Consider the following 24,273-nt stretch of genomic DNA (forward strand, 5'->3'; position numbering starts at 1 on the left):
GTCCAAGTCTCACATCCATACATGACCACTGGAAAAACAATAGCCTTGACTAGATAGACCTTTGTTGACAAAGTGATGTCTCTACTTTTTAATATGCTGTCTAGGTTAGTCATAACTTTCTTCCAAGGAGTAAGCATCTTTTAATTTCATGGCCGCAAGCACCATCTGCAGTGATTTTGGAGCCCAGAAAAATAAAGTGAGCCACTGTTTCCCCATCTATTTGTCATGAAGTAATGGGACCGGATGCCATGATCTTAATTTTCTGAATGTTGAGCTTTAAGCCAACTTTTTCACTCTCCTCTTTCACTTTCATCAAGAGGCCCTTTAGTTCACATTCTGCCTTTAGCTGTAAATAACACGGCCTTCCTGATCTTAGTTGTCTAAGGAGTCTGTCTAGGGAGAGTGTCACTGAAAAGAATTTTTGGAATCTTGAGCACCAAAAGCCTCCGCCTAGCTTTCTTTTTTTTATTTTTATTTTTATTAGTTGGAGGCTAATTACTTTGCAATATTGTAGTGGTTTTTGTCATACATTGACATGAATCAGCCATGGATTTACATGTATTCCCCATCCCGATCCCCCCCTCCCACTCCGCCTAGCTTTCTTTGCAGAGTCGGGGTCGTGAGTCCAGACTGCCAACTGGCGGCAGCTTTTGGACCTAAGACTTAGCTTTTAGGTTCCTCTAGACGGCCGACCACCGAGACGCGAAGTCCTGTTCCCAGAGCGACCGGAAGGCGCCTCCTGCCTGGATCTCGGAGGAAGGATCGTCACTTCCGGTCAGGTTTAGGTCTTTAGGGCCTAAGGAGCAGGCGGGGCCTGGTCTGTCAGCAGCTGTTGGGCTGCGCTGAGGTGAGGGTGGGCGGTTGGGAGTGGGGCGGCCGCGGGGCGACCGGGACGCGGGGCGGGGACTCCAGATCTCCTCGACTCCAAATCTCCTGCCGAGGGTCCCACCCGAAGGCCTCGAACCCCACGGGTCCCTCCCGGCTGGGGTCGTTTCTCGCCGGGCCCCTCTACCGCGGTGGAGCCTCCGTCCCCGGCCCCAAGCCCATCTTGGTTTCTCCACCGGACTTCCCTTCTGGGTCGCCCCAAGGGGCTGCTTCCGCGGAGTGAGATGCTGCCGGTAACCAAGCGCCGCGCGCGTCGGCCTCACCCCACCGTGGCCCTTCTCCACCTCCGCCTCCTGACTCGGGGGCCTCCAGCTGGCCTGGGGTGGTTCACGCCCGCGCGCAAGCTCCTGTCACCTCCCGCAGCAGCCCCCTCCCCATCCCCCCTGCGGGCCCCGCCCCCCGCACGTTTCTCCTCCCCACCCGTTTCTGCTTCAACGCTCTGAGACCTTTTTGCCTGCAGCAAGATTTCTATTTCTCTTCTCAGAGGCTTTAATTCAAGGTCTGAAACCTTTTTATTTGCCCCATAGGTTTCTGCTTTTAATATGTCGCTTTAAAAAAATACTTTTTGCTTGTACACAGATATGCAGGAACATCCTTGTGGGTCGTCTTTGGTGCATTAGCAAGAATTTCTAAAGGGCACGTACCTTCAATTTGGTTTCCTGTCCCAGGGCTTCGAAGAGTTTCAGCTCTGCCAGGTAGGGCAGGTGGGTCTCCAGAGTGACTAGCAGACTGTCTGCGGGACTCTGGGAGTCCCTGTTTCTCAGGCCTTCGTGTGATCAGTCTCCCAGTCGTGTCCTGACTCTTTGTGACCCTATGGACTGTAGCCCACCAGACTCTTCTGTCCATGGGATTTTCCAGGCAAGAATACTAGAGTGGGTTGTCATTTCCTTCTCCAGGGGATCTTCCCCACCCAGGGATCAAACCTGCGTCTCCTGAGTCTCCTTCATTGCAGGCAGATTCTTTACCACTGAGCCATGGGGGGAAGCCCAGCGGTAGATATTGTGAAGCATTTTATATATTTTCCCTTATTTGTGATGATGAGAAGTCTTGTTCTAATTTGCTTTTTTCTAATTCTTAATTACATTGAAAATCTTCAGATGTTTATTAGACAGTTTGATTTCTTTATCTGATTTACTAGGTTTCATCCTGGCTTATTTTGTGTGTGTTGAATGGCCTTATTTTTTATTTTTAAATAATTATTATTTTTGGCAGCATCGGGTTTTCGTTGTGGCATGCATGATCTCTCAAGGGAAATCATGGGACCAGATCTCGAGGGACCAGCCGGCTTCTTTTTAGTTGAGGCGAGTGCTCAGTAGTTTTGGTGCTTGGCCTTAGTTGGGCAGCGAATGTGGGCTCTTAGTCCCTTGACCAGGGCCCGAATTGAACGGTGAAAGCATAGTGAAACCACTGGATCACCAGACAATTCTGACTTAAATATTGATGTTTGTTTGTTTCTTTTTGTATTTTTAAATATATCCTATGTGTATCTTTTATTATTGCTGCTGTTTAGTTGCTTAGTTGTTTCTGGCTCTTTGTGACCTGGTAGACTGTAGCCTGGAAAATCCCATGGCAGAGGAACCTGGTGGGCTGCAGTCCATGGGGTGGCGAAGAGTGGGACACGACTGAGAGACTGCACTTTCACTTTTCATTTTCATGCATTGGAGAAGGAAATGGCAACCCACTCCAGTGTTCTTACCTGGAGAATCCCAGGGACGGCGGAGCTTTGTGGGCTGCCGTTTGTGGGGTCGCACAGAGTCGGACACGAGTGAAGCGACTTAGCAGCAGCAGCAGCAGACTGTAGCCCATGAGGCTTCTCTGTCCATGGGATTTCCCAGACAAGAATACTGGAGTGGGTAGCCATGTCCTTCTCCAGGGGATCTTCCTGACCCGGATCAAACCTGCTATGTCCTGCACTGACAGGCAGGTTCTTTACTGCAGAGCCACCATGGGAAGCCCATAACTTTTATTAAGTATGTTTGAAAATATCTTCTCTCATCATGCCATTTGCTTTTAATTTTGTGGCGTCTCATACAGAAGTTTTTTTTGATAGAGTAAAATTAAGCAATTTTTTCTGTTTGGATAGTGTGTTTTCCATATTATTTTCTTATAATAGCTACAAACATTTTTAAGAACACAGGCCTTCAACCTGTCTGAAATACATTTTTGTGTGCTGTGGAAGGCAGGATCTAATTTTACTTGCCTGTGGAAAATCAGTTGTGCCAGTCCCATTTATTGGATAGTGCGCTGCTGTTAACATTGCAAGTGTGTTGTAGTATATGCATGGAGCTTATGTAGGAGATTATATTGTATTTTGATACCCAGTTGAGCATGATCCTGGAATCAGTTCTCTATGAACAGTTAGGGACAACTGTATTTCACTTTTATGACCACAGCCCTGTGATAAGACTTGATATCTGGTAGGGCATGGCTCTGCCTGAGTTCTTCTTTGGCATTTCCTTGGTTAATCTTAGGTCATGACTCTCATGATAGTTAGTCATTGTGCTCAGATATCATGATATGTTGTTTTTTATTTTGGCTGCACTGGGTCTTCCTTGCTGCTTGGACTTTCTCTAGTTGTGGTGTATAGTCTTCTTGCAGTGGCTTCTCTTGTGGAGCGTGGGTTCTAGGTCTTGTGGCCTCAGTAATTGCAGCTCTTGGGGTCTAGACTGAGCAGGCTCAGTAGTTGTGACACATGGGCTCAGTTGCCCCTTGGCACTTGGGATCTTCCCAGGCTAGGGATTGAACCCATGTCTCCTGCAGATGGATTCCTAATGACTGGATCACCAGGAAAGTCCTATTGCAATTTTGATTGTATAGAATTAATAGATTCATTTGGGGAGAACTGACATTTTTATGTTGAGTCCTGTTTATGAACACTGTCTACTTTTCTATAGGTGGTTTTTTTTTTTAGTGTCCTTCAGTAAAGTTTTGTTCATAAACATACATGTTTTTTGTTAGGTGCTGTGTAGTTTTCGTAGGTTTTGTGAAAGCTGTTTTTTGGTTGCTGATTACTAGTACACAGGAGTGATATTAACTAGTTTGTTGACCTTCTATGTGGCAGTCCTGTTGAACTTTATCATCCCAACACTTGGCTAATACTCTTGCATTTTTTATGTAGATGGTCTTATCATTCTCAAATAATGATGATTTTGTCTATTCTCTTCCAGTCTTTATGGCTTGTGTTTCTTTTCTTTTCTGGTTAAGCGATAGCATTCAGAATCTCAGTTCCCTGACCCAAGATCGGACCTGTGCTCCCTAACCACTGAACTATGGCATCTGCTTCTTTTTCTGTGACTTAATGCATTGACTGGGGTCTTTGGTGCATTGTTACAGCAGCGGAGTGAGGAAGCAAGCATCCCCATCTTGTCACTGACCAATGTAGACACTTCTCTTGTGTTACCTTAGGGTTGCTACCAACCAGACTCGAGTGCTGGGACTGCTAGGCTTACACTCTGAAAACCACTGCTGTATGTGTGATATGTAGAGATATGTTCCCTTTTTTGTTCTTTAAAATACTGTGTCCTTTTCCATCTCTTCCCCTTCGCCACACTGGACTTGCCAGATGTTATTAGCATTTTCAAAGAACCAAGGTTGAGATTATTTTCTGTTTCTTTAAATCATGTTTATTTTCTTCATCTTCTTTCCTTGAGTTGCTTTCTTATTCTGTGTCTGGTTTCTTGTTTAATGCTTAGATTATTCTTTCAGTCCCTTCGTTAAAATAAATATGTTAAGGATGCACATTTTTCCTCAAGTAAGCTTTATTTCCATTTTCCCTTCAGTCTCTGTTCTTACATTTTTCTTGAAGGGGTACTTTAAAAAAATTAATCAGATAGTAAAACCACAATATGAATGTTTGCCAAAAGATACTATCAGTCTTTGGAATTTTTTGAAACTTTCTTTTTTTACCGTGGCTTTTATACCCTAAATTAGTACATTTCTAAGAGGAAGATAGTTTAACATTACATCAGCTTGTTCTTCACGAAACCAGGGTGTTTTCTGCATACTTCTTTGTTTATGAGGGTCTTGTACATTATCTTCTGGCCTTGGGGGCTGTTAACATTTTATGCAAGTCAGGTGCATGTAAACCTATTTTCTGTTTCTATGGTGACCTTAACTGAAAGATAGCAGTCTCATAGGGCAACAGTACAGAGTAGAAGTATAACCTTGTTAATACAAAAATTAATCCTTCTGCAGAAGTTGTCAGTTGCATTTATCTAAGAAGTTTACCCCAGACTGACTCTGCGACTTTGGTGAGGCAGCCTCTTCCTAGCACTCCTGGCTGACAATTAACAACTATTTCATTGTTACCACACTCGGGCTAAGCTCTTATTTCTCTAGATCTTTAACTATATTAACAATAGTTTCTATAACACAACCTTAGCACATTAAAAGCAAAAACACAGCAAGCAAATGTTAACCCAATAGCTACTTTTAGAATAATTTTTCTTGTGTTTTCTAATAGGGCTTCCTCACCCCCCGAAGAGCTCTATGTCTGTTAGGGCCTTAATATGATCAGGTTTTTTATGTTATTTTATGATTAGGGTATTACAAGCAATCATGCATATTAGTACCAAGGGCATAAATGCATTTGCCAAACAAACTAAAATACCAGCAAAGGAGTTTAAATTAAACACTCCTTTCACCCTGGATAATCTCATAAAATACCACCACCTGGGAAACTTATTGATTAAAGTTCTAAATTGATTCTTATTTGGGAAGAGATCGGGGAAGGCCTTCTGCCTGTGTCACAGAAATTAGGGAGTGGTCTATTGAGGCAGGCATCAGAAAGACAGATATCATCTTTAAGGTGAGCGCAGAGGGCAGCTTTTCGAAATCCCTGAAAACCTGATCCGCCTTGCCTGTCAGGCTTTCTCCCTCATGACCTTGTCATGGGTGGGGTCTCCTGTGTTGGCTCCCAGCATCTCTCCCTTTTTTTACTTTTTAAAAAATTTTTATTTTGTTTATTTATTTATTTTTTTAGTTCTACCAGTTTATTGCTACCAACCGATCTCCCTCCACCCTCGTGCACACATGCTCAGTCATGTAATCCCATGAACTTCAGCCCGCCAGACTCCTCTGTCCATGGATTTTTCCAGGCAAGAGTACTGGAGTGGGTTGCCATTTCCTTCTCCACCTTTTTTTTAACTTTTTAAGACAGCCAGATGGACCTCAGTCGCGAGCTTCTGAATGCTCTGCTGGAGAGTTCTGACAATGCAAGGAAGGATTATAATGAGAAGTAGAACTAGGGCTGCTACAGCAGCGTAACTGAAGATAGTTGATAGGATGTTTTTTCCAGTAATAAAGTTAGAAAAGGTATGAAAAATATCACGAGCAGCTCCTGCAGCAGTAAAGTCCAGGTGGGAATGTTCTAAGGTTTTTATCTGACCGTGAAGCTTTCCAAGATCTAAACTAATGCTGGAGCTATTCCATACACCTGAAATATGATTTTTAATCCTTTCCCAATTGTAGTCTGTATCATTTACTTTCAGGGGCTTACACAGATCCACCGATAGGCGTGACAGGATAACGCTAACTTTACCCTTAAAGCCTGCAACTCAGTTCCGATATGCATGACTGCTTCTTCTAGGGCATCTATTTTTACTTCTAATTTCCTATCTATAATCTCTTGCATAGCTAGAGCTAAAGAAACATTTTTTGACATATCATTGACATATTGAGCAGTATGTACTTGTTGAATCAAGGATATCGCTGCCACAGTGACAGAGGTAATTGCTGTTATCAAAGCTGAAATCCCTAGAATAAGTAGTCCTACAAACCGTTGTGTTGGGAACGCATTAAATCTTGTAGTTGTTGCAGAACGGCTAAACCGTAATTGTCATATCAATAGGCATTCACTCTGACAGGCACCATAAGATAAGGTGGACGTTGCAGCACCACAGAAGAACAAATATTATATTGAGGGGTTAAGCAGGATGAAAGCATGCATTGTTCACAGTAGACTATATTTGGTTCACCTGAATAATTCATTTGTATGTGAAGCCTTTTTGAACCATTAGTAAACAAAAAAAGTAAGGGGAGGGTAAACAAGCCAGCACAGAATAGGTGGAATCATTCTCTACGAGATAGAGTAACAAGGGAGGTGGCAGCAAGGGCTCTCCAAATTTCTGGTTGCCAAAAAGTTTTACCCTTAGTTGTATAGGACAACATGGGGGGAACAAATTGATTATAATACCATCTGTTGGCCACCAATGGCCAAGGGAGGGAATCAGCTTTCCAATTGCTAAACCTACTGACATGGTCAGAAACAGATCCTAGATTCTGACTTGGATTTGAATTACTCCAGTCTTGTACCGAATAGTTTCCGCCTCCTGTTATTCTATAATCTATTTTTGAATTATAAGTACAAGATTTTTATACCAGGTATCCAAAGCAGTTGTCTATAGTTTTCCATATGACATCTGAAGGAGCAACATCAACACAATTTGGATATTTTGGTGGAGCATTAAGGAACAAGTATTTATAGGGGTCAAGGACCCCGGGCATATGGGCCTGTAATATCCAAACCAGCCGACTTCCTGTTTCCTCTGAAAATTTTGATGGTGGAGAATCTGTCAGAATTGCTTTCTTGGAGGCTCCAACACACCCCTCCTTAGAGGGAGTGATAAGATCACTTGTATGACTATGGGGGAAGTTAAAGCAAAGGGGAAGTTCATCTGTTAATCCCCTAAAAGTATAGTTAAAATTGATGGGATAATGATCTTTGTTATAAGAAGTATAGGATCCTCCCAAGAGATGAGGCTGGTCTGTGTTGACCCCTATGGGGTCATTGTTCCAAGTAACTACTTGGAAGGTCAGGGGATCGGGGAAATATGCCCAATATTTTTCTGATGTAGAAGGGGTAGCACTTGCCTGGCAAGACAGTAAAGCAAGCAGAGCAATAAAAACCCTTTCAGGAGAGGCTGAAGATCCCTGTAGAGAAGCTATTCCCTGTGCTTGACAGCACAATGACTTCATTTGCCACCATGTGGATATGGAGACTTGTTGCCGTTTGTTCTTCCAGGATCTCTGCTGCCGGTTGTTTCAGAGTCTGCTGGACCTTCCAGGTGGACGGCGGAGGCAGGGGCAGAGGAGTGTCCTTTTTCTTTTGTGGTCGAAGCAATGGGGGAACCGGATGTCTGGGGGACTGCGACATGGCGAATCAGTCTATCCAGGACCCAAATTGGCGACTCAGCACCCTGGGGAAAAATGCAAGCATACCCTCAGCCGCTGGTTAGTAATGGGTCAGGACTCTTCCATTGTCCTGAAAGGTCTTTCTATTTAACCAGAGGTTTTGTACTCTGCTGCTCTGGACTCCAATGTCAGAGCATTGCAGTAACCCCAAATGAATCAGTGTTTAGATTATTTATCACAAAAGAGCGTGTTGTAGAATCTGGCGAGGGGACCTATACTTAAATCCACCTTTCTGTAGTTTTAAAATTTGAGTTTTTAGGGTCTGATGTGCTCTTTCTACGATGGCTTGTCCCTGTGGGTTAAAAGGGATACCTGTGCTATGTTTTCTATGAAACCTTGTACAAAAGTCTTGAAACGATTTAGAAGTGTAAGCAGGGGCGTTGTCAGTTTTAAGACATTAGGATAGCACAAGTCTAACAGTGAGGGATTATTTTTGGTAGAAGCAGAATGAGCTTTTACATGTATTTACTAAAGTAACAGAAGATTTTAAAAACAAATATAAATCACTTAAAGGCAAAGAAATTCATAATCTGTTATTGAAAGATTCATTCTAAGAAAACTTTGTTCTCTTAACATAGAGAGTAGACTAAATTTCAGTCTGTTACCAATTTACCAGATAGCAGACAAACAAAATTTTTCAGTTAATCTTAGAAGTCTTTTTTTGTAAATCTTGAAAAACTAGCAGTATTTTTCTAAAGGCATGAGAGTGAAACCATACAAGGCATGTTTAAAATCTAATTAAATTGTAATTGACAAAGTAGCCTGGTCATTGCTGTGACTTGTAACACTTTAACATGATAACTAAAATTATAGCTGATAACATTTTACCAGGACATATCAGATTTTCATGAATTTTACATAATTTCTAGGATATCTATATAAGTAACATCAACCATACAATATAACCTGAGAAGATTTATCACTCCTCCAACAATAATTCCCATGCAATTTAACATGTCAAATGAACTCGGGTAGTTTAATAGCTCTTTGGGATGTCTCAGGGGCTCTCTGAAGCATCCCAAAGTCAGCTAGAAGTTAAGCTATTTAGGCAGTTTTGTCAATAAATATCAAAAGGGTTTATAGTACTCTGTCAGGTAGAATCATATAGATCACTGTGAAATAATATATTTACTTAGCCAAAGTAAAAAAGAAGATTTTAAAGATAAACATAGAACAGATCACTTCAGAGGTAAAGAAACTTAAAATCCATTATCAAAGGCAGTTCAATGTCTCAAGAAAACTTGTATTTAGGCACAAAACTCTTCCCTTGGAGTGTACTTTCCATCAAGCCTTCTTAACACTTTCTGTACCCATTACTTTGTTTTCCCATCCTGAAACAGCCACCTGTAAGTCAGACTTACGTCTTTTTTTTTTTTTTTAATAAAATGTAACTTCATTTTTCATACCTTCTTTACTGAACACACACATCCTACTTTCTTTAAGCAACCAAGAATTTACTTTTATATTAACATTCTATAGATTGGTGAACATAAATACCAGTGATAATTTCTAAAAAAATTAGCGAACATCTCAGGATGGCATCAAACATTATTTATTTGTAGTCCCAAATCTCTTTAATTTTTCTGTAAAGGGAAATCAGTGTTTAGTAGTAAATGTTTCAAAATCTTATTTTATTTGGAAATGACCTAATTATTCAATAGACTTCCAATACTTAAAGGTAGTTTAGCACAACCCTTAGAAATTTAGGTTACCAAAATCTAAAGAAACTGTTTTAGACAGACATTTTTAATCTTAATAAAGTTCAAAAGCTCATATCTCATTTACTTTTTTTTTTTTGTAGTTTCTTTACTTGAGGTACTTTCCTTGTTGACAAACTTGTAACAGATATTACAATATAACAATATTTAACTTATAATAAACCTAAGCATAATGAAAATATTTTACTTGATGTTAATTACTCTAAGACATGTCTATATTAGATAGGTCAACAAACAAACATTAATATCAGGGATTTAATACTGAATATTTTCCATTTTACCTGAACCTGGAATTTATTGTTTAATTTAGAATTATTTGATTTGTAAGCGCTTACCTTTTTTTAAAGTCAATTAAATAGAGCTCATTTATCAGTTAACCTAAAAAATATCACCCAGAGACAAAGACATACTCCAAGACATATTTAGACAGACACAGTGCAAGATCTAGCTTCATTTTTTAAGTTTGGTCATGAATTAGATATTACAATATAAAATTTACTAGTTTATAAAAAAGTTGACATAAATAAAAATTTTAAAGGCTTTTCCCCTTTTTCCCTCAGTCTGAGGATTTAGAGATGGTCTAGATAAGTGTCCCTGAGAGCCCTGGTCTCAAGGCACAGGGAAAGAAAATCAAGTTCTAAAAAAAAGCAAAATGGCCATCAAAAATCACAACACAGAACACAGAGTTAAAACACACACATATAAACCTGGCAGTCCTCATCAGACACTCCCTTAAATACAAGAACACAGTCTCTCAGAAAACCTTCTATAGAGACACAAAACTTCAGATGTCTTCAAAGATTTTAAGAGGAGGTAAGGAAAAGAGGAAGGAGGAGGAGGCGGGAAAGGGGGGCACAAGGGGTGGCCTTACAGACGTCTCCTGCCACCTGCAGATACCCAGGCGTTACGGGACTTTCCCCTGGGCTTCCAGAGAAGGGAGGACTGGAATTCGACCCTACCGGAGTTCGAGTTCTCTGCCAAGAGGAGGTGATCAGTCTCCAATCCTCAGCTCAAGCTGAGGCCCTTCGACCAAATTCCTGTGTCCAGGACCGGGGGATTAGAAAAACGGGAAGGATAGGAAGGGCTAAGGAGAGGACAGAGAGAGGGAAGGGGAGAGAGGTCAATAAAGTCTCTTGTTCCTTACTAGTCGGGGCACTCTGGCCAGTTGTCTGTGTCAGGAGGAGACCAGGGACCAAAGGGTCCCAGTTGCGGCCGCTGGGTCTGGTCCATTGGCAGGCAAGCTGGTCTCTGAGTACCCCGAGTGGTCAGGATGTCAGTCTCAGCGAAGAAGAGTCCCCACCAGTTGCAGGAAGGGGGACCCCTTCTAGGGCCTGTAACTGGGCTTTTATAAATGAACTGTCCGAGGAGACACATGTGCTGCGAAGCAAGAGATCTCATCGGAAAAGGCCCCTGGGTGGAGGGCACGAAGGTAAGGGAACTCAGGAGAACTGCTCTCTTCTGGAAAACAAGGACATTGCTCTTGGACAAATGTAGAAAGGGACCGAACACTGATCTTTTTAACTTTAATTCCTCTGCTGTTAAGGAGTTGCATTATGATTCCAATAAAAAGCTGTCTTTCTTTTGACTCACTGTTACCCATTTTTGTTACTAATTAGAAGAAGAAAAAAAGAGGGAAAAAAAGGAAGAGGCTTAATTTTAGAGAAGAAAGAAAGAACCTGAAACGTACCCAACTTTCTTACTCTACCTTTCTTATGTAGCGCCCTAGTGGGGTTCTAAACCCTGAAGCCTACCCACTTTCCTTACCCTGCCTTTCTTATGCAGGGGGTCCCGCAGCCCCCCTAGTGGGGTCCTAGCCATCCCGAAGACTGAACAATGGGGGGGATTACCTTTGGGTTCCCTGTTCCTGGCGCCACTAGCTGGGGTCCAGCCTCGGCAGGATCCAGGGGGAACCCTCAGGATGAACGGCGTCGGCGAGAGAGAGAAGACACGTGAGACCAGCCTTGATAGGGCCAAGTCTGCGAGGGAGAGAGAGAGTGAGAGTGACCAGACGGGGGGTGCAGAGTCTGGCAGAGTCTGGCAATGCTTTATTTTTTACCGTGGCTTTTATACCCTAAATTAGTACATTTCTAAGGGAAAGATAGTTTAACATTACATCAGCTTGTTCTTCACGAAACCAGGGTGTTTTCTGCATACTTCTTTGTTTTTGAGGGTCTTGTACATTATCTTCTGGCCTTGGGGCCTATTAACATTTTATGCAAGTCAGGTGCATGTAAACCTATTTTCTGTTTCTATGGTGACCTTAACTGAAAGATAGCAGTCTCATAGGGCAACAGTACAGGGTAGAAATATAACCTTGTTAATACAAAAATTAATCCTTCTGCAGAAGTTGTCAGTTTCATTTATCTAAGAAGTTTACCCCAGACTGCCTCTGCGACTTTGGTGAGGCAGCCTCTGCCTAGCACTCCTGGCTGACAATTAGCAACCATCTCATTGTTACCGCACTCGGGCTAAGCTCTTAGTTCTCTAGATCTTTAACTATATTAACAATGGTTTCTATAACACAACCTTAGCACATTAAAAGCAAAAACACAGCAAGCAAATGTTAACCCAATAGCTACTTTTAGAATAATTTTTCTTGTTTTCTTTTTTTTTTTTTTTTTTTTTTTTTGGTGGAGATGCAGGGGAATGAACCCGGGGCCTTATACAAAAGTCACTCAGTTGTGTCCGACTCTTTGCAACCCCTTGGACTGTATAGTCCATGAAATTCTCCAGGCTAGAATATTGCAGTGGGTAGCCTTTCTTTTTTTTTTTTTGCAGTGGGTAGCCTTTCCATTCTCCAGGGGGTCTTCCCAACCCAGGGATCGAACCCAGGTCTCCTGCATTGCAGGCAGATTCTTTACCAGCTGAGCTACAAGGAAAGCCCTCTTGTGTTTTCTAATAGGGCTTCCTCACCCCCCGAAGAGCTCTATGTCTGTTAGGGCCTTTATATGATCAGGTTTTTTATGTTATTTTATGATTAGGGTATTACAAGCAATCATGCATATTAGTACCAAGGGCATAAATGCATTTGCCAAACAAACTAAAATACCAGCAAAGGAGTTTAAATTAAACACTCCTTTCACCCTGGATAATCTCATAAAATACCACCACCTGGGAAACTTATTGGTTAAAGTTCTAAATTGATTCTTATTTGGGAAGAGATCGGGAAGGCCTGCCTGTGTCACAGAAATTAGGGAATGGTCTATTGAGGCAGGCATCAGAAAGACAGATATCATCTTTAAGGTGAGCGCAGAGGGCAGCTTTTCGAAATCCCTGAAAACCTGATCCGCCTTGCCTGTCAGGCTTTCTCCTCATGACCTTGTCATGGGTGGGGTCTCGTGTGTTGGCTCCCAGGAAGCGGTGTGGTCAGGATTTGTTGACCTTGCTATATAAATGTTTTACTCCAACAAAGAGCTTTAAAAATACAGAGAAGGTAAATATAGCTATTGTAGCTTTATTTGAATTACTGTTTCTTTGGTCTGCCTTATGTTTAGCCTTTCTGTGTATTTTATTTTAGGTTATATAGGTGCACTTTGTGTATCCACTTGGGGAGTTTTCTGCATCCAGTAGGTGAGTTTAGTCCTTTTGCTTCAGTTACTCATCCATTGGACTGACTTCTGCTCATTTTGTATCTTTTGGCTCCTAATCTTTGCCTTTGCTCTTTGCCTTCTGTTGAATTTTTTTTAACTTGCCTTTCCTTCTCAGCCCTTAATGTGTTATCTTTATTCTTTCATATAAAGTGAATGAGTCTCCATTCTCCACCTGAGTGAGACAACTCTGTGCCTGGGACGAGGTAGGGGCAGATGATCTGAAATGTTGCCCATGTCTGTAGGGAGCAGAGTCTGCCTGGGAGGCCAAGTGCTGAGGCCAACTGCGGGAGGGTCCAGGCAGTGACTGGCTCCTGCATCCATCCCAGGAAGCCCAGGGTACCAGGGGATGGCAGCTTTGCATCTGTGTGCCCTGCCTCAGGTGAGCATCTGTCTTCCCTGGGAGTGGGGAGGTCTTCTCCCAGGGCTTCCCTGTCTGCGCGGCCTTAGCAAACTGTCAGGCTTCTCTGGTGTGGGATGTTGAGGGGTGCTGAGCAGAGGGAGGGTGACCTTGAGGTTACCTAGCCTCCCTGAATGGGTTGACTCAGAAGCCAAAGGGTCAGGGCCCACCCCTCCCCTCACTACTCCAGGCCACACATGCAGGGTCAGGCCTGTGGTCACCCCTGTGCTACTTCTCTAGCCCAGGGCCCAGCCTGAGCCACGCCTGGGCTTCAGCAGCTCCTGTTGTTACAGGCTGAAGTGACCTTCGAGGACGTGGCCGTGCTTCTTTCGCAGGAGGAGTGGGGCCTTCTGGGCCCTTCTCAGAAGGGCCTCTACAGGGAAGTGATGCTGGAGACTTACAGGAACCTGCTATCGCTAGGTGAGGCCCCTCGCTGGGATGCAACTCAAGGAACAATCCTGGGGGCTGAGGACTGAGCAGGGGCTGGGCTGGGGGCCTCATCCCCTAAGTTCAGAGACATATCACTGACTCTCGTCCCAGGCAGGCCTGGTCTGCACAACAGAGGGCCCCAGATGAGACTGCCTCCCTTCCCCAGGCCCAAGGCAGATGCGCCCCTTGGTGGAGAGAGCCCTTGTGCTCAGATCTTCAACTGCATGCTCACGCCCACCCCTCCAGGGAGTATCCAGACTTCCTGTCACCCCTGCACGTGTATGTCCTCTCCCTTGGCAGTTCTGGGTGAGCCCGCACTGTGTCCGTGGCACCCACCCCAGGCCCCGTCTCCTTCCCAGGAGCTGGACTTGCAGATCCCAAGCCGGAGGTGATTGTACAGTTGGAGCGAGGGGATGAGCTGTGGGTGCTGGACATGCATGGGGCAGAGCAACCAAGCGTGGATGGCTCAGGTGCGTGGGGGGCTGCCACCCCAGCTCACCTGCTGAATAAGCATGTGTGGGGGCCCACAGAATGTGGTACCAAACTGACTCATGTGTTTGTAGGAAGATGGTCAGTGCAGTGGCCCTGGGAGTGGCCTCTGCCAAAACCTGGTGCTCTTTCTTTTAATTGAAATATAGTTAATTTACAGCATTGTGTTAGTTTCAGGTGTACAATTTAGTGATTCAGTATTTTTACAGATTATATGCCTTTTTTTTTTTTTTTTTCAGATTATATGCCTTTTAAAATGATTACAAAATAATGGCTGTTTCCCCCATGTGGCACGGTATCTTTGTTGTTTAGTTATGGGGTAATTCTTGAGCTGAATCTTGTAGAAGGGTGAGAGGGGGCTGTGTTGATGGAGGAGAAGAGGGGAGGACACTTGGGCACGCCCTGAGGGACCCCGTGGAGCCCTGCCCTCCAGAGTCCTGCCTTCCAAGGAACATCAGGTGGTTAGGCGGGGCCACAGTGAAGAATATCACTTCGTCACCCTCCTCTAAGTTAACCTACTGGATGGTTATAGACTTTTACAGGAAAGAGAGGGGGCACACATCACCCTGGATTTTGGCACCCAGATACAGATATGTGCTGGTGTGCGCCTGCTGTCCCTTTCCCAGTGGAGTCTAGTCCACGCCAGCACACAGACGTCACTTCCTAGCAGGAATGCAGTGATCTGTGTGCGTTGCTGGGCTGCTGATTTTTCACTGAACGCGTTTCTGTTTCTGTGTCCCTGTGCTCACTGGAGGTACTTGGGAAGGGTGTTCTCTAGACTCACTGCTGTGGATGACCTGAGAGTGTTGTCCTGCAGGTGTCTTCCTAGTGTCCCTGGAAGGAACTGTTGGCTCAAAGGACTTGAATTTCTCTTTTGTAAATTTGTTTCTTCAAATCTAAATACTTACAGAAGTGAGACAAATCCTATTTACAGCTCAGTGAATTTATACAAACAGTTCACTCACCAGATCAAATTAGAGAACATTCCTAGTTCCCTGGGAGACCACAGGGCCTCTGTCATCTCCCATAGCTCCTCTGGGCCTTCTCTCTGACTCCTGCAGGGCAGGGCTGCTGTGTTGTATGGAGTTTGTTTGGTCTCATCACCATTTGCTGTTCTGTCATGAACACACCGCAGGGTATTTGGTTGTCCCCAAATCTCGGGCCTGTTGTGTGTGTGTGTGTGTGTGTCTTGGCTCACAGAGAACAAGTTTCTGATGAGCATGTTCCCACATGTGGAGTCACTGTGTGTCTTGTCGGGGAAGTAAGGGTGGAGACAGGGCCTCAGATGAGGGCATCCTCTGTGGTGTCTGGAGTGTAAGTGCTGGTGGCTCATGGGTGGTCTCTCAGGACCCTGGGGGGAGCCCTGAGAACGGACGTGGCCTGTGTGCTTGTCCCCCTCATCCTCAGTTAGCACAAGCTGTGCTCTCTGTGCTCCTGGGGAGGCAGCCGGTTTCCCCCCATGAATGTTGGGGTGGATCAGCTGCTGTCAGGCAGCTGTAGACTTGTTCAGCTTTCACTTCTTCATCAGATATCCTTAGTGTCCTCTGGGGCCCCTCCTTGCTCTGGTTTTGGTGATGGTGTGAAGCTTCCCTCTTCCTTCCTTTTGGGACGAGGATGGGTATCCTGCAGTCTCACCCAGCGGGCTCTGTGTGCAGGAAAGGTTGGGTATTAAGAGTTGGGTGGATGCTTGCACTGCCCTGTGATTGCAGCCCTGGGCAAGGCTTTTAGCATCTGACTGCCAGGCTCTCGTGTCTGCATGACATTGGAGATGGTGGAGCTGGTAGTCCACAGGTGGTTGGCAGCATCTTTTACCTTCCTTCCAGAGTCAGAACAGGTGACCCCAAGGTGTTCTGTTTGTTGTTTCAGCTCATGGGACCAGGACTGAGAACCAGGAGGTGACTTCAGGCGAAATGCTGTTTGGGAGAGAACTGGACGCACTCAGGGGGAGTGTTCTCCAGGGACCTGAGCCAGGAGAAGTCCATGAGCATGTCGGGGAGCCAGAGGGGCGCCTGCACAGGCCTGGGGAGCAGAGAGGCCCCAGGCTAGTCACACTGGCCAATGAGGAATGTGGCCTGGAGTCTGGAGGAAACCTCAGGTCGGGGTCAAGGCCTATCCCTGATCAAAGACCTCACAAATGTGATATATGTGAGCAGAGTTTTGAACAGAGATCATACCTTAATAACCATAAACGTGTACACAGGTACAAAAAAACAAATATAGTTCACGTTTCAGGGGAAATTTTCCCTGTGAATTTAGTTGTTAAAGAAGATCAGAAAATTCCTGTTGGGAAAAGATTGCATTATTGTGGTTGTTGTGGGAAGGCCTTCAGGTACAGCGCTAACCTTATCAAGCACCAGCGACTACACAGTGAAGAGAAGCCCTACAAGTGTGAAGAGTGCGGGAAGGCCTTCCACCAGAGCTGTGAGCTCATCAGTCACCGGAGGATGCACTCTGGAGAGATCCCCTACCGTTGCAATGAATGCGGGAAGACATTCAACCAGAGGCCCAACCTCATGAAGCATCAGAGGATCCACACTGGGGAGAAGCCCTACAAGTGCGGCGAGTGCGGGAAGCACTTCAGTGCCTATTCCTCCCTCATTTACCACCAGAGGATCCACACAGGGGAGAAGCCCTACAAGTGCAGTGACTGCGGGAAGGCCTTCAGCGATGGCTCAATCCTCATCAGGCACCGTCGGACCCACACTGGAGAGAAGCCATATGAGTGCAAAGAGTGTGGCAAAGGCTTTACCCAGAGCTCCAATCTGATCCAGCATCAAAGAATTCACACTGGGGAAAAACCCTATAAATGTAATGAATGTGAGAAAGCCTTCATCCAAAAAACCAAGCTTGTTGAGCATCAGAGGAGCCACACTGGAGAGAAGCCCTACGAGTGTCATGACTGTGGCAAAGTCTTCAGCCAGAGCACCCACCTCATCCAGCACCAGCGGATCCACACAGGAGAGAAGCCCTATAAGTGCAGTGACTGTGGGAAGGCTTTCCACAACAGTTCCAGACTCATTCACCATCAGAGGTCACACCATGGAGAGAAGCCATATAAGTGTGCTGATTGTAAGAAGGCCTTCAGCCAGGGCACGTACCTCCTGCAGCACCGGAGGATCCACACTGGGGAGAAGCCTTACACGTGTGGCGAGTGTGGCAAGGCCTTTCGGCACAGCTCCAACATGTCCCAGCACCAGAGGATTCACCTCCGGGAAGACTTCTCCCTGTGACTGTCTGTGACGTGCTTCCCTCGTGTGACCACCCTCTCTTTACTTACTGTTCACATGGTGTCACAGGTGAACAGGCACTTCTAATATTAAAAAGCCTCTTTTCTTAAAAGCAGTACATGTTCATTTTAGAGAAGTTGAGTGGAAAAAGGTAAGCAAAAGGGAGAAGCCCTGTGGCCTAACCTTAGAAAGAGAACTCACCACTATTGTGATCAGTGTAGGTTGTGTCCAGACACTCAAACAACATCCACAAGAGAAGTACTGTGGAACTTGTGAGTGCAGCTCCTGTTTCCTCAGTCCTGGAAAACTCACACTGGAGAGTTCTACGTGTTTATGTGGTTTTACACCTTGTAAATTTAAAAACAGCATGTTGTTCATACTTTCCTATGTCACTTAATAGAATTGATACTGCCTTTTTTTTTTTGTTTGTTTGTTACTGCCTTTTTTATTGTGGTAATAACATTGTATGTTAGTCATTCAGTCATGTCTGACTCTTTGTGACCCCATGGATTGTAGCCCATCAGGCTCCTCTGTCTATAGGATTCTCCAGGCAAGAATACTGGAGTGGGTTGCCATTTCCTTCCCAAGTGAAAACATTACATTTACCATTTTAACCATTTTTAAGTGTACAACTCAGTGGTACTAGATACATTCACAGTGTTGTATGACCATCAGCAAATCCGTTTCCAAAACTTTTTTAATACAGACAGAAACTCTGCACTCTTCCCCTTTTCCTTATTCTCTCTTAAGAATTTGCTTACTCTAAAGTACCTCGTGTAATTGTAGTCACACATTTGCCTTTGTGTCCTGGCTCATTTCACTTAGCGTAAGGTCTCTTCATGGCTGAAGCGTAGTACTCCATTGTTTGCAGACACCATGTTTTGTTCACCCGTGGTCATCTGTTGATGGGTTATGGGTGTTTCTGCTTGTTGACTTTGTGCATAATGCTGCTGTGAACATTGGTGTACAAATCTGTGCTTGTACTTTGCATCCTTCCAATACTTTGGGATATAATCCCAGGAATAAAGTTGATGGATCATATGGTAATTCTTTTAAGTTTTTGAAGAATGACCAAACTTTCCCGCAATGGCAGTGTCATTTTACGTCCCCACTGTCAGTCCTCGAAGATTCCAGTTTCTCCGTGTCTTCCTCAGTACTTGTTTTCCATTGTTTTGATATTAGTCATCCTGATGAGTGTGAAATGGTATCTCATTTGCTTTTGGTTTGCATTTCCCTGATGACTAATGATATTGAGCATCTTTTCATGTGCTTATTGACCATTTATTTTTATGTCTTCTTTGGAGAAGTGCCCATTTTTGAATTGGGCTGTTTTTGTTGTTGAGGTGTAGGAGTTCTTTATGTATTTTGAAGGGTAATCTTTTAAATTTTCCCTTTAAAAAATATTTTATTGAAGTATAGTTGACTTAGTGTTTCAGGTGTACAGCATGGTGATTCAGTTATACAGATACACATATTATTATTGAAATTATTTTGGTTCCTTTACCATCAGAGGTTATACAAGATGTTGACTAGTTTCCTATGCAGTAAACCTTTGTTGCTTGTTGCATGTGTATTTTTTAATTAGAAATCTAGCATTCTATTCATATTAAAGGGGTAATCTTTATCAGATTAATAGTACTTGCAAATATTTTCTCATTCTATGAGTTTTCTGTCTAGTCTCTTGATAGTGTCCTTTCATTCACAAAAGTTTTTAATGTTTATGAAGTTCAGCTTATCTAGGGCATCTCTGGTGGCTCAGTAGTAAAGAATCTGCCTGTCAGTGGAGGAGACGTGAGTTCAATCCCTGATCCGGGAACATGCCCACATGCCCTGGAGCACCCAAGCCTGTGCGCCGAACTCAGAGCTTGTGCTCTGGAGCTCACTAGCCCTAGAGCCCCTGTTCTTCGACAAGAGAAGCAATGAGAGATGCCTGTACACAGCTGCTCGCTGCAACTAGAGAAAAAGCCCACACAGCAGTGAAGAGCCAGCACAGCCAAAACAAAATCTTACCTGTTTTTTCTCTTGTTGCCTGTGCTTAGGGTGTCATATTCAGGAAATCATTTATTAAATCCAATATTATGAAGATGGGCCCCTCTTTTCTTCAAAGAGATTTATAGTTTTAGGTCTTATGGTTTGGTCTTTGATCTGTTTTGAGCTAATTTTTTATATATCTTAACAGGTAAGGGTTCAACTTCATAATCTTTTGCAGGTGGATATACAGTTTTCCCTATAACATTTCTTGAAAAGCTTTTTCTTCCCCCCACCCACTGAATGGTGTGTTAGCTCAGGCTGCCATAATGAAATATCACAGACCAGGTGGTTTAAAATCCAGAAGTTTATTTCTCACATTTCTGGAGGCTGGGAAGTCCAAAACCAGTGTGCTGGCTGATTGAGCTCCTGGTCAGGGTTCTTTCCCAGGTCTAAAGTACAGCCACCTCAGTGTGTCCTCACTTGGTGGAGAGAGTTGTCAGGTGTTACTTTGCTGGCAGGAGAATGAAGCCTGTGGTTAGAGGGTTAAAAACTTCCACCTCTAGGGAGCGGGGACGGGCTGGAGGTTGAGCTGATGGTGTCTGTGAAGGCAGCCTCTATAGAAACCAACAGCGCTTCTGGGTGGTGAGCATGGAGTTCCATGCCTTTCCTCATGCCTGGCACTCTGTATCTCATCTGCCTGTTATTCACATCCTAGTGATAAACTGATAATCTGGTGAGTAAACAAGTTTTCCTGTGTTCTGGGACCCACTGTAGCAAGTTAACTGAACCCAAGAAGTGGGTCATGGGAAGCTGATTTGTAGTCAGTTGGTCAGAAATACAGGTAACAACCTGGACTTGCAACTGGTGCGTGAAGCAGAGCTGGGTCTTGTGAGGTTGAGCACTTTCCTGTGGAATCTGACTCTGTCTGGGTAGATAGCATCATGACTGGGTTGAATTTTGGACATGCTGACAACATCCAAGAATTGCTGTTGGTGTGAGGAAGCCAAGGTGCGCACACATACACAGACACACACTCACTCACTCTCTGGAACTGGATTGAATTCCTTTTACTGAGATGACATAGATTTTGGGCCTAATCAACTCAGTGGGCAGTAGTGCCATTCACTGCAAAGTAGAAGACAGATTTAGGGACTAATCAGATGTTGTGCACATGTCAAGTATGAAATATCTGTGAAACACCAAAGCAGAGATGCAGGCAGGTGGGCTCTGGGTATCTGTCTAGTCAGTTTGGGAGACACTACCAAAGATGGCATCACGGTCACAAGAGAATTAAGCCATCGTGAAAACCCAACTTAATGCAGAAGTCCTGGGACTATCACCTGGAGCAGCTGACATCAGAGCTTGCCCAGAGATTCAATGCTGGTGTTTGGCTGGGATTCTTAGGGCAGGAAGCTACCTGCTCCTCATAACAAAGCCTGGGCTGCTGGGGGATACACTGGCTCCTTGAGGATGACACCTGCTCAGGAATGAAGGCAATACAAAGGACCAAGCCCTGGGGTGAGAGCCTGGACCCAGCAATGCCTGACACCACCTCATCTACATTTCCTGTAACAGCATAGTTAGCACACGCTTTTGCTTATCCATGTTTATAAGAAACAGTTTTATTACAGCAATGGGACTAAATGGTATGGAGCACCATACCCCTTGAGGACATCCTTCCATAAGTGAGCACCAGTGTACAACTGTACAGCTTCCCCACTAATCCTTATTAACAACACCTACTAAGTCTGCTCCTGAGACTGTTGAGCGTCTTCTATAACAGGGGTCCCCAACCCCTGGGCCAGTACTGGTCTATGGCGTGTTAGGAACCAGGCCATACAGCAGGAGGTGAAAAGACAGTGAACAAGGGAAGATTCATCTGTATTTATATCCACTCCCCATTGCTTGCATTATGACCTGAGTTTCACCTCCCACCCTCTCTGTGGAAAAACTGTTTTTCATGAAATCTGTCCCTGGTGTCAAAAAGGTTGGGGACAGCTGTTTTACAACACACTGTGAACGCTCACTTCAGTCTACTGTAGAACCATCTAAAGGAACCTCCCTCTTCTGGCAGGAGGGACATCTCAGCTGAAAACCTGCAAATGGGGTCCTGGGCTTGTCAGCACCAAACATGCAGGTCTCCCATCCGCCCTACAGCATTCCTGGGAAAGTGCTGCGCTCCAGAGAAACCCTGCGCCACTGCAGAGGTGGCCACTCTAGAACAGGGAAGAGGCTAAAAGAAATTAAACCTAAACTCTTCATCACGAGTATCCAAGGTGCCCTTAGACCTTCCTTCTGGACGAAGTCTGCAGACCCTTCGGCTCTTCTTTCTGGCCGCCTCACCTACAGGCTGCACCCGGGCTGAGTGGGCAGCTGTAAGGGAAGAGAAGGACAGTATCAGAATTGAATAATAATAGCAAACATTAACTGCCCTGGCAACTCTAACCTCACTGTAAAAATTAACTTACTGGCTTCTCAAAATTATAAGGTAAGTGCTATCATCACACACCCTTAAGAATCACAGATTCACTAACTCTGCCCCTCCTTGCCTCCCTAGTCCAAGCCGGAGTTCTGTGATCCGCCCCCCAGCCTTTCTCCCCGTGGCTTTCCTGAGCCCCCTCCTACTGTGGCAGCCCCGCTGCTCGAGGCTTCCCCCTTTCACTGCCCAAGCTTTTCCTCCTGCCCCCTTGAACTAGGCAGTTCTTCATCAACCAGTTCTCAGCTTCTCACCAGTCCTGAGAGCCTGCAGGGCCTCGCGCCACTCGTCTTCTATCTGAGCCCTGTAGTCCCCAAACAAAGAGCGCATCAGCTGCCTCTTCCGGGGTAGGGGTGTTCTCTGGCTGCGCAGGGTTCGGATTGCCCCAAGAGCTTGTTCTTCTGCAGATGAAAACAAAGGACTAGTAACCTCTATCCTCACTTCCAACTGTCCTACCGCAAAGGCAACAATTCCATCCCTTGGCAGCATCTGAGGCCATAGGACTGTCACCGTTTCCCTCTCCCAACTCTACAGACGGGCCCTCACTCTGCTTAGGGGTGGGTCTCTGCATCTTCAGTCCCAGCTCCAGCTTTTCCACGCACCAGGCCAGTTCCCGAGCCAGCTGCTCAGCCTGTGATGGATTGTGGATAGTGACTGTGAGCGGGCATAGGGGCGCTGGGGCCTCCAGCCTCATCCCACAGGAACCCAAAACACCGCATCTCATCCACTTCCGGCTGTAAATCCCGGACCACACCACACGCCCGGGACTTCACCCTTCCCGACTGAGGCCCGCCCTTGCCTGGGCCTCTGCGCTTAGGGGGCGTTCCTCGGGGGCCTGCTTTTCTGGGGTCTTCCCGCCTCCATTGGCAACAGACGCTCCATCCCGGGTTTTCTTCTTTTGCTTCTTGGTCCTCCACTTAGCGTCACGGCACGTAGGGCGCCCTAAGCAGACGGATTGGATGAAGCCTTCCAGTGGAAGGACTCGGGGCTTTAGGAAGCAGCCTGGGGAACCAGGGACTGCAGGGTGCACGGGCAGTACCTGGGCCTGGGGCTGCCGCTGTCTCCTGAGCAGGATGTCCTGGAGCCTGGGGAAAGAGGGAAAGAAAGAGGGTCATGAGGAGCCGCCGACCGCCCAAAGCCCCACCACGCGCTCCCCGCCTGCACACCACTCACCGCCATGCGCTGCCGCCGGGACCGAGGAGGGCTGCGGTCTCACGCCGAATGCGCTCCCAGGGAAACGAGTCTGCGTCGCAGAGTTCCGCGGGGCGCGGGCGCTCGGACCACCGCCTGGACGAGACCCACTCAGGACTCCTAGGTTGCAGGTGGTCGTCGTGGGTTAGTCGCTCAGTCGTGTCTGACTCTTGCGACCCCGTGGACTGTAGCCCGCCAGCTCCTCTGTCCCTGGGATTCCCCGGGCAAGATGCTGGAGAGGTTGCACGTACTGCTCTGGATGAAGGGACGCTACTCAAGGGAATGTACCTTTAAGGCTCACCTGCTAGTGGGGCGGGAACAGTGGGAAAACGGGGCTTCCCTGGAGGCCCAGCGGTTAAGAACTTGCCTGCCAACACAGGGGACACGGGTTGGATCCCTGGTCTGGGAAGAGCCCGCGTGCCTGGGCAGCTGAGCCCCCAGTTGGCAACTGCTGAAGGCGCGGAGCCTAGACCCTGAATCTGCAACAGAAGAAGCCTCCGCAGCGAGAGGCCTGCGGCTGCAACTCGAGAGTAGTCCTTGTTGGCCATAAGTAGAGAAAGCCCGAGTGCAGCAACAAAGACCCGGCGCGGGCAAAAGTACATAAATAATAAAATAAAGAAGGGCCGTGAACAGACATGAATAACTGTCATTGAGAGCGACGTTGTAACAGTGGCCCCAGCACGGCGGGGATTGGTCAGCAAAGCCCTCC

General features: G+C 45.6%; 2 protein-coding genes and 1 pseudogene across 5 annotated transcripts; 1 reads left to right on the plus strand and 2 right to left on the minus strand.

Annotated features, from left to right (window-relative positions):
• Positions 1-2,312: 2,312 nt before the first annotated feature.
• Positions 2,313-8,038, minus strand: LOC136145259 (endogenous retrovirus group K member 25 Env polyprotein-like; annotated as a pseudogene).
• ZNF34 (zinc finger protein 34) lies at positions 7,980-18,973 on the plus strand. Of its 3 annotated transcripts, none has more exons than XM_065903614.1 (6): positions 7,980-8,115; positions 13,312-13,364; positions 13,627-13,763; positions 14,075-14,201; positions 14,552-14,680; positions 16,566-18,973. In XM_065903614.1, exons 3-6 carry the CDS (start codon positions 13,731-13,733, stop codon positions 17,927-17,929), a joined length of 1,653 nt encoding a protein of 550 aa, XP_065759686.1. In that variant the 5' UTR covers positions 7,980-8,115; positions 13,312-13,364; positions 13,627-13,730; the 3' UTR covers positions 17,930-18,973. The 3 variants fall into 3 exon arrangements, with proteins under 3 accessions (XP_065759686.1, XP_065759687.1, XP_065759688.1); XM_065903615.1 differs by having other exon boundaries at positions 14,570-14,680; XM_065903616.1 differs by lacking the exon at positions 14,552-14,680.
• A 1,270-nt stretch (positions 18,974-20,243) lies between these two features.
• C12H8orf33 (chromosome 12 C8orf33 homolog) lies at positions 20,244-24,210 on the minus strand. 2 transcript variants are annotated; one of them, XR_010658722.1, is made up of 7 exons: positions 23,547-24,210; positions 23,413-23,458; positions 23,173-23,315; positions 22,920-23,004; positions 22,628-22,774; positions 20,940-22,270; positions 20,244-20,408 (listed from the first exon to the last, which is right to left on the minus strand). XR_010658722.1 is itself a non-coding variant. In XM_065903617.1 (6 exons), the coding sequence occupies exons 1-6, from the start codon at positions 23,550-23,552 to the stop codon at positions 22,131-22,133; spliced, it is 567 nt and encodes a 188-aa protein (XP_065759689.1). In that variant the 5' UTR covers positions 23,553-24,210; the 3' UTR covers positions 20,244-22,130. The 2 variants fall into 2 exon arrangements, 1 of the variants encoding a protein (XP_065759689.1); XM_065903617.1 differs by having other exon boundaries at positions 20,244-22,270.
• Between the last annotated feature and the right edge of the window lie 63 nt (positions 24,211-24,273).

This window comes from Muntiacus reevesi, chromosome 12 (genome assembly GCF_963930625.1).
Source record: "Muntiacus reevesi chromosome 12, mMunRee1.1, whole genome shotgun sequence".
Taxonomy (NCBI): Eukaryota; Metazoa; Chordata; class Mammalia; order Artiodactyla; family Cervidae; genus Muntiacus; species Muntiacus reevesi.

Bases quoted from the DNA above. Each gene is read 5' to 3' on its own strand.
- ZNF34 (XM_065903614.1), top strand. From the start codon at position 13,731: ATGGCAGCTTTGCATCTGTGTGCCCTGCCTCAG. The intron at 13,764-14,074 runs GTGAGCATCTGT...CTGTTGTTACAG, and splicing joins ATCTGTGTGCCCTGCCTCAG to GCTGAAGTGACCTTCGAGGA. The intron at 14,681-16,565 runs GTGCGTGGGGGG...TTGTTGTTTCAG, and splicing joins ACCAAGCGTGGATGGCTCAG to CTCATGGGACCAGGACTGAG.
- C12H8orf33 (XM_065903617.1), bottom strand. The intron at 23,316-23,412 runs GTACTGCCCGTG...CCGTCTGCTTAG, and splicing joins AGCGGCAGCCCCAGGCCCAG to GGCGCCCTACGTGCCGTGAC. The intron at 22,775-22,919 runs GTGAGGGCCCGT...TTTCATCTGCAG, and splicing joins GAGACCCACCCCTAAGCAGA to AAGAACAAGCTCTTGGGGCA.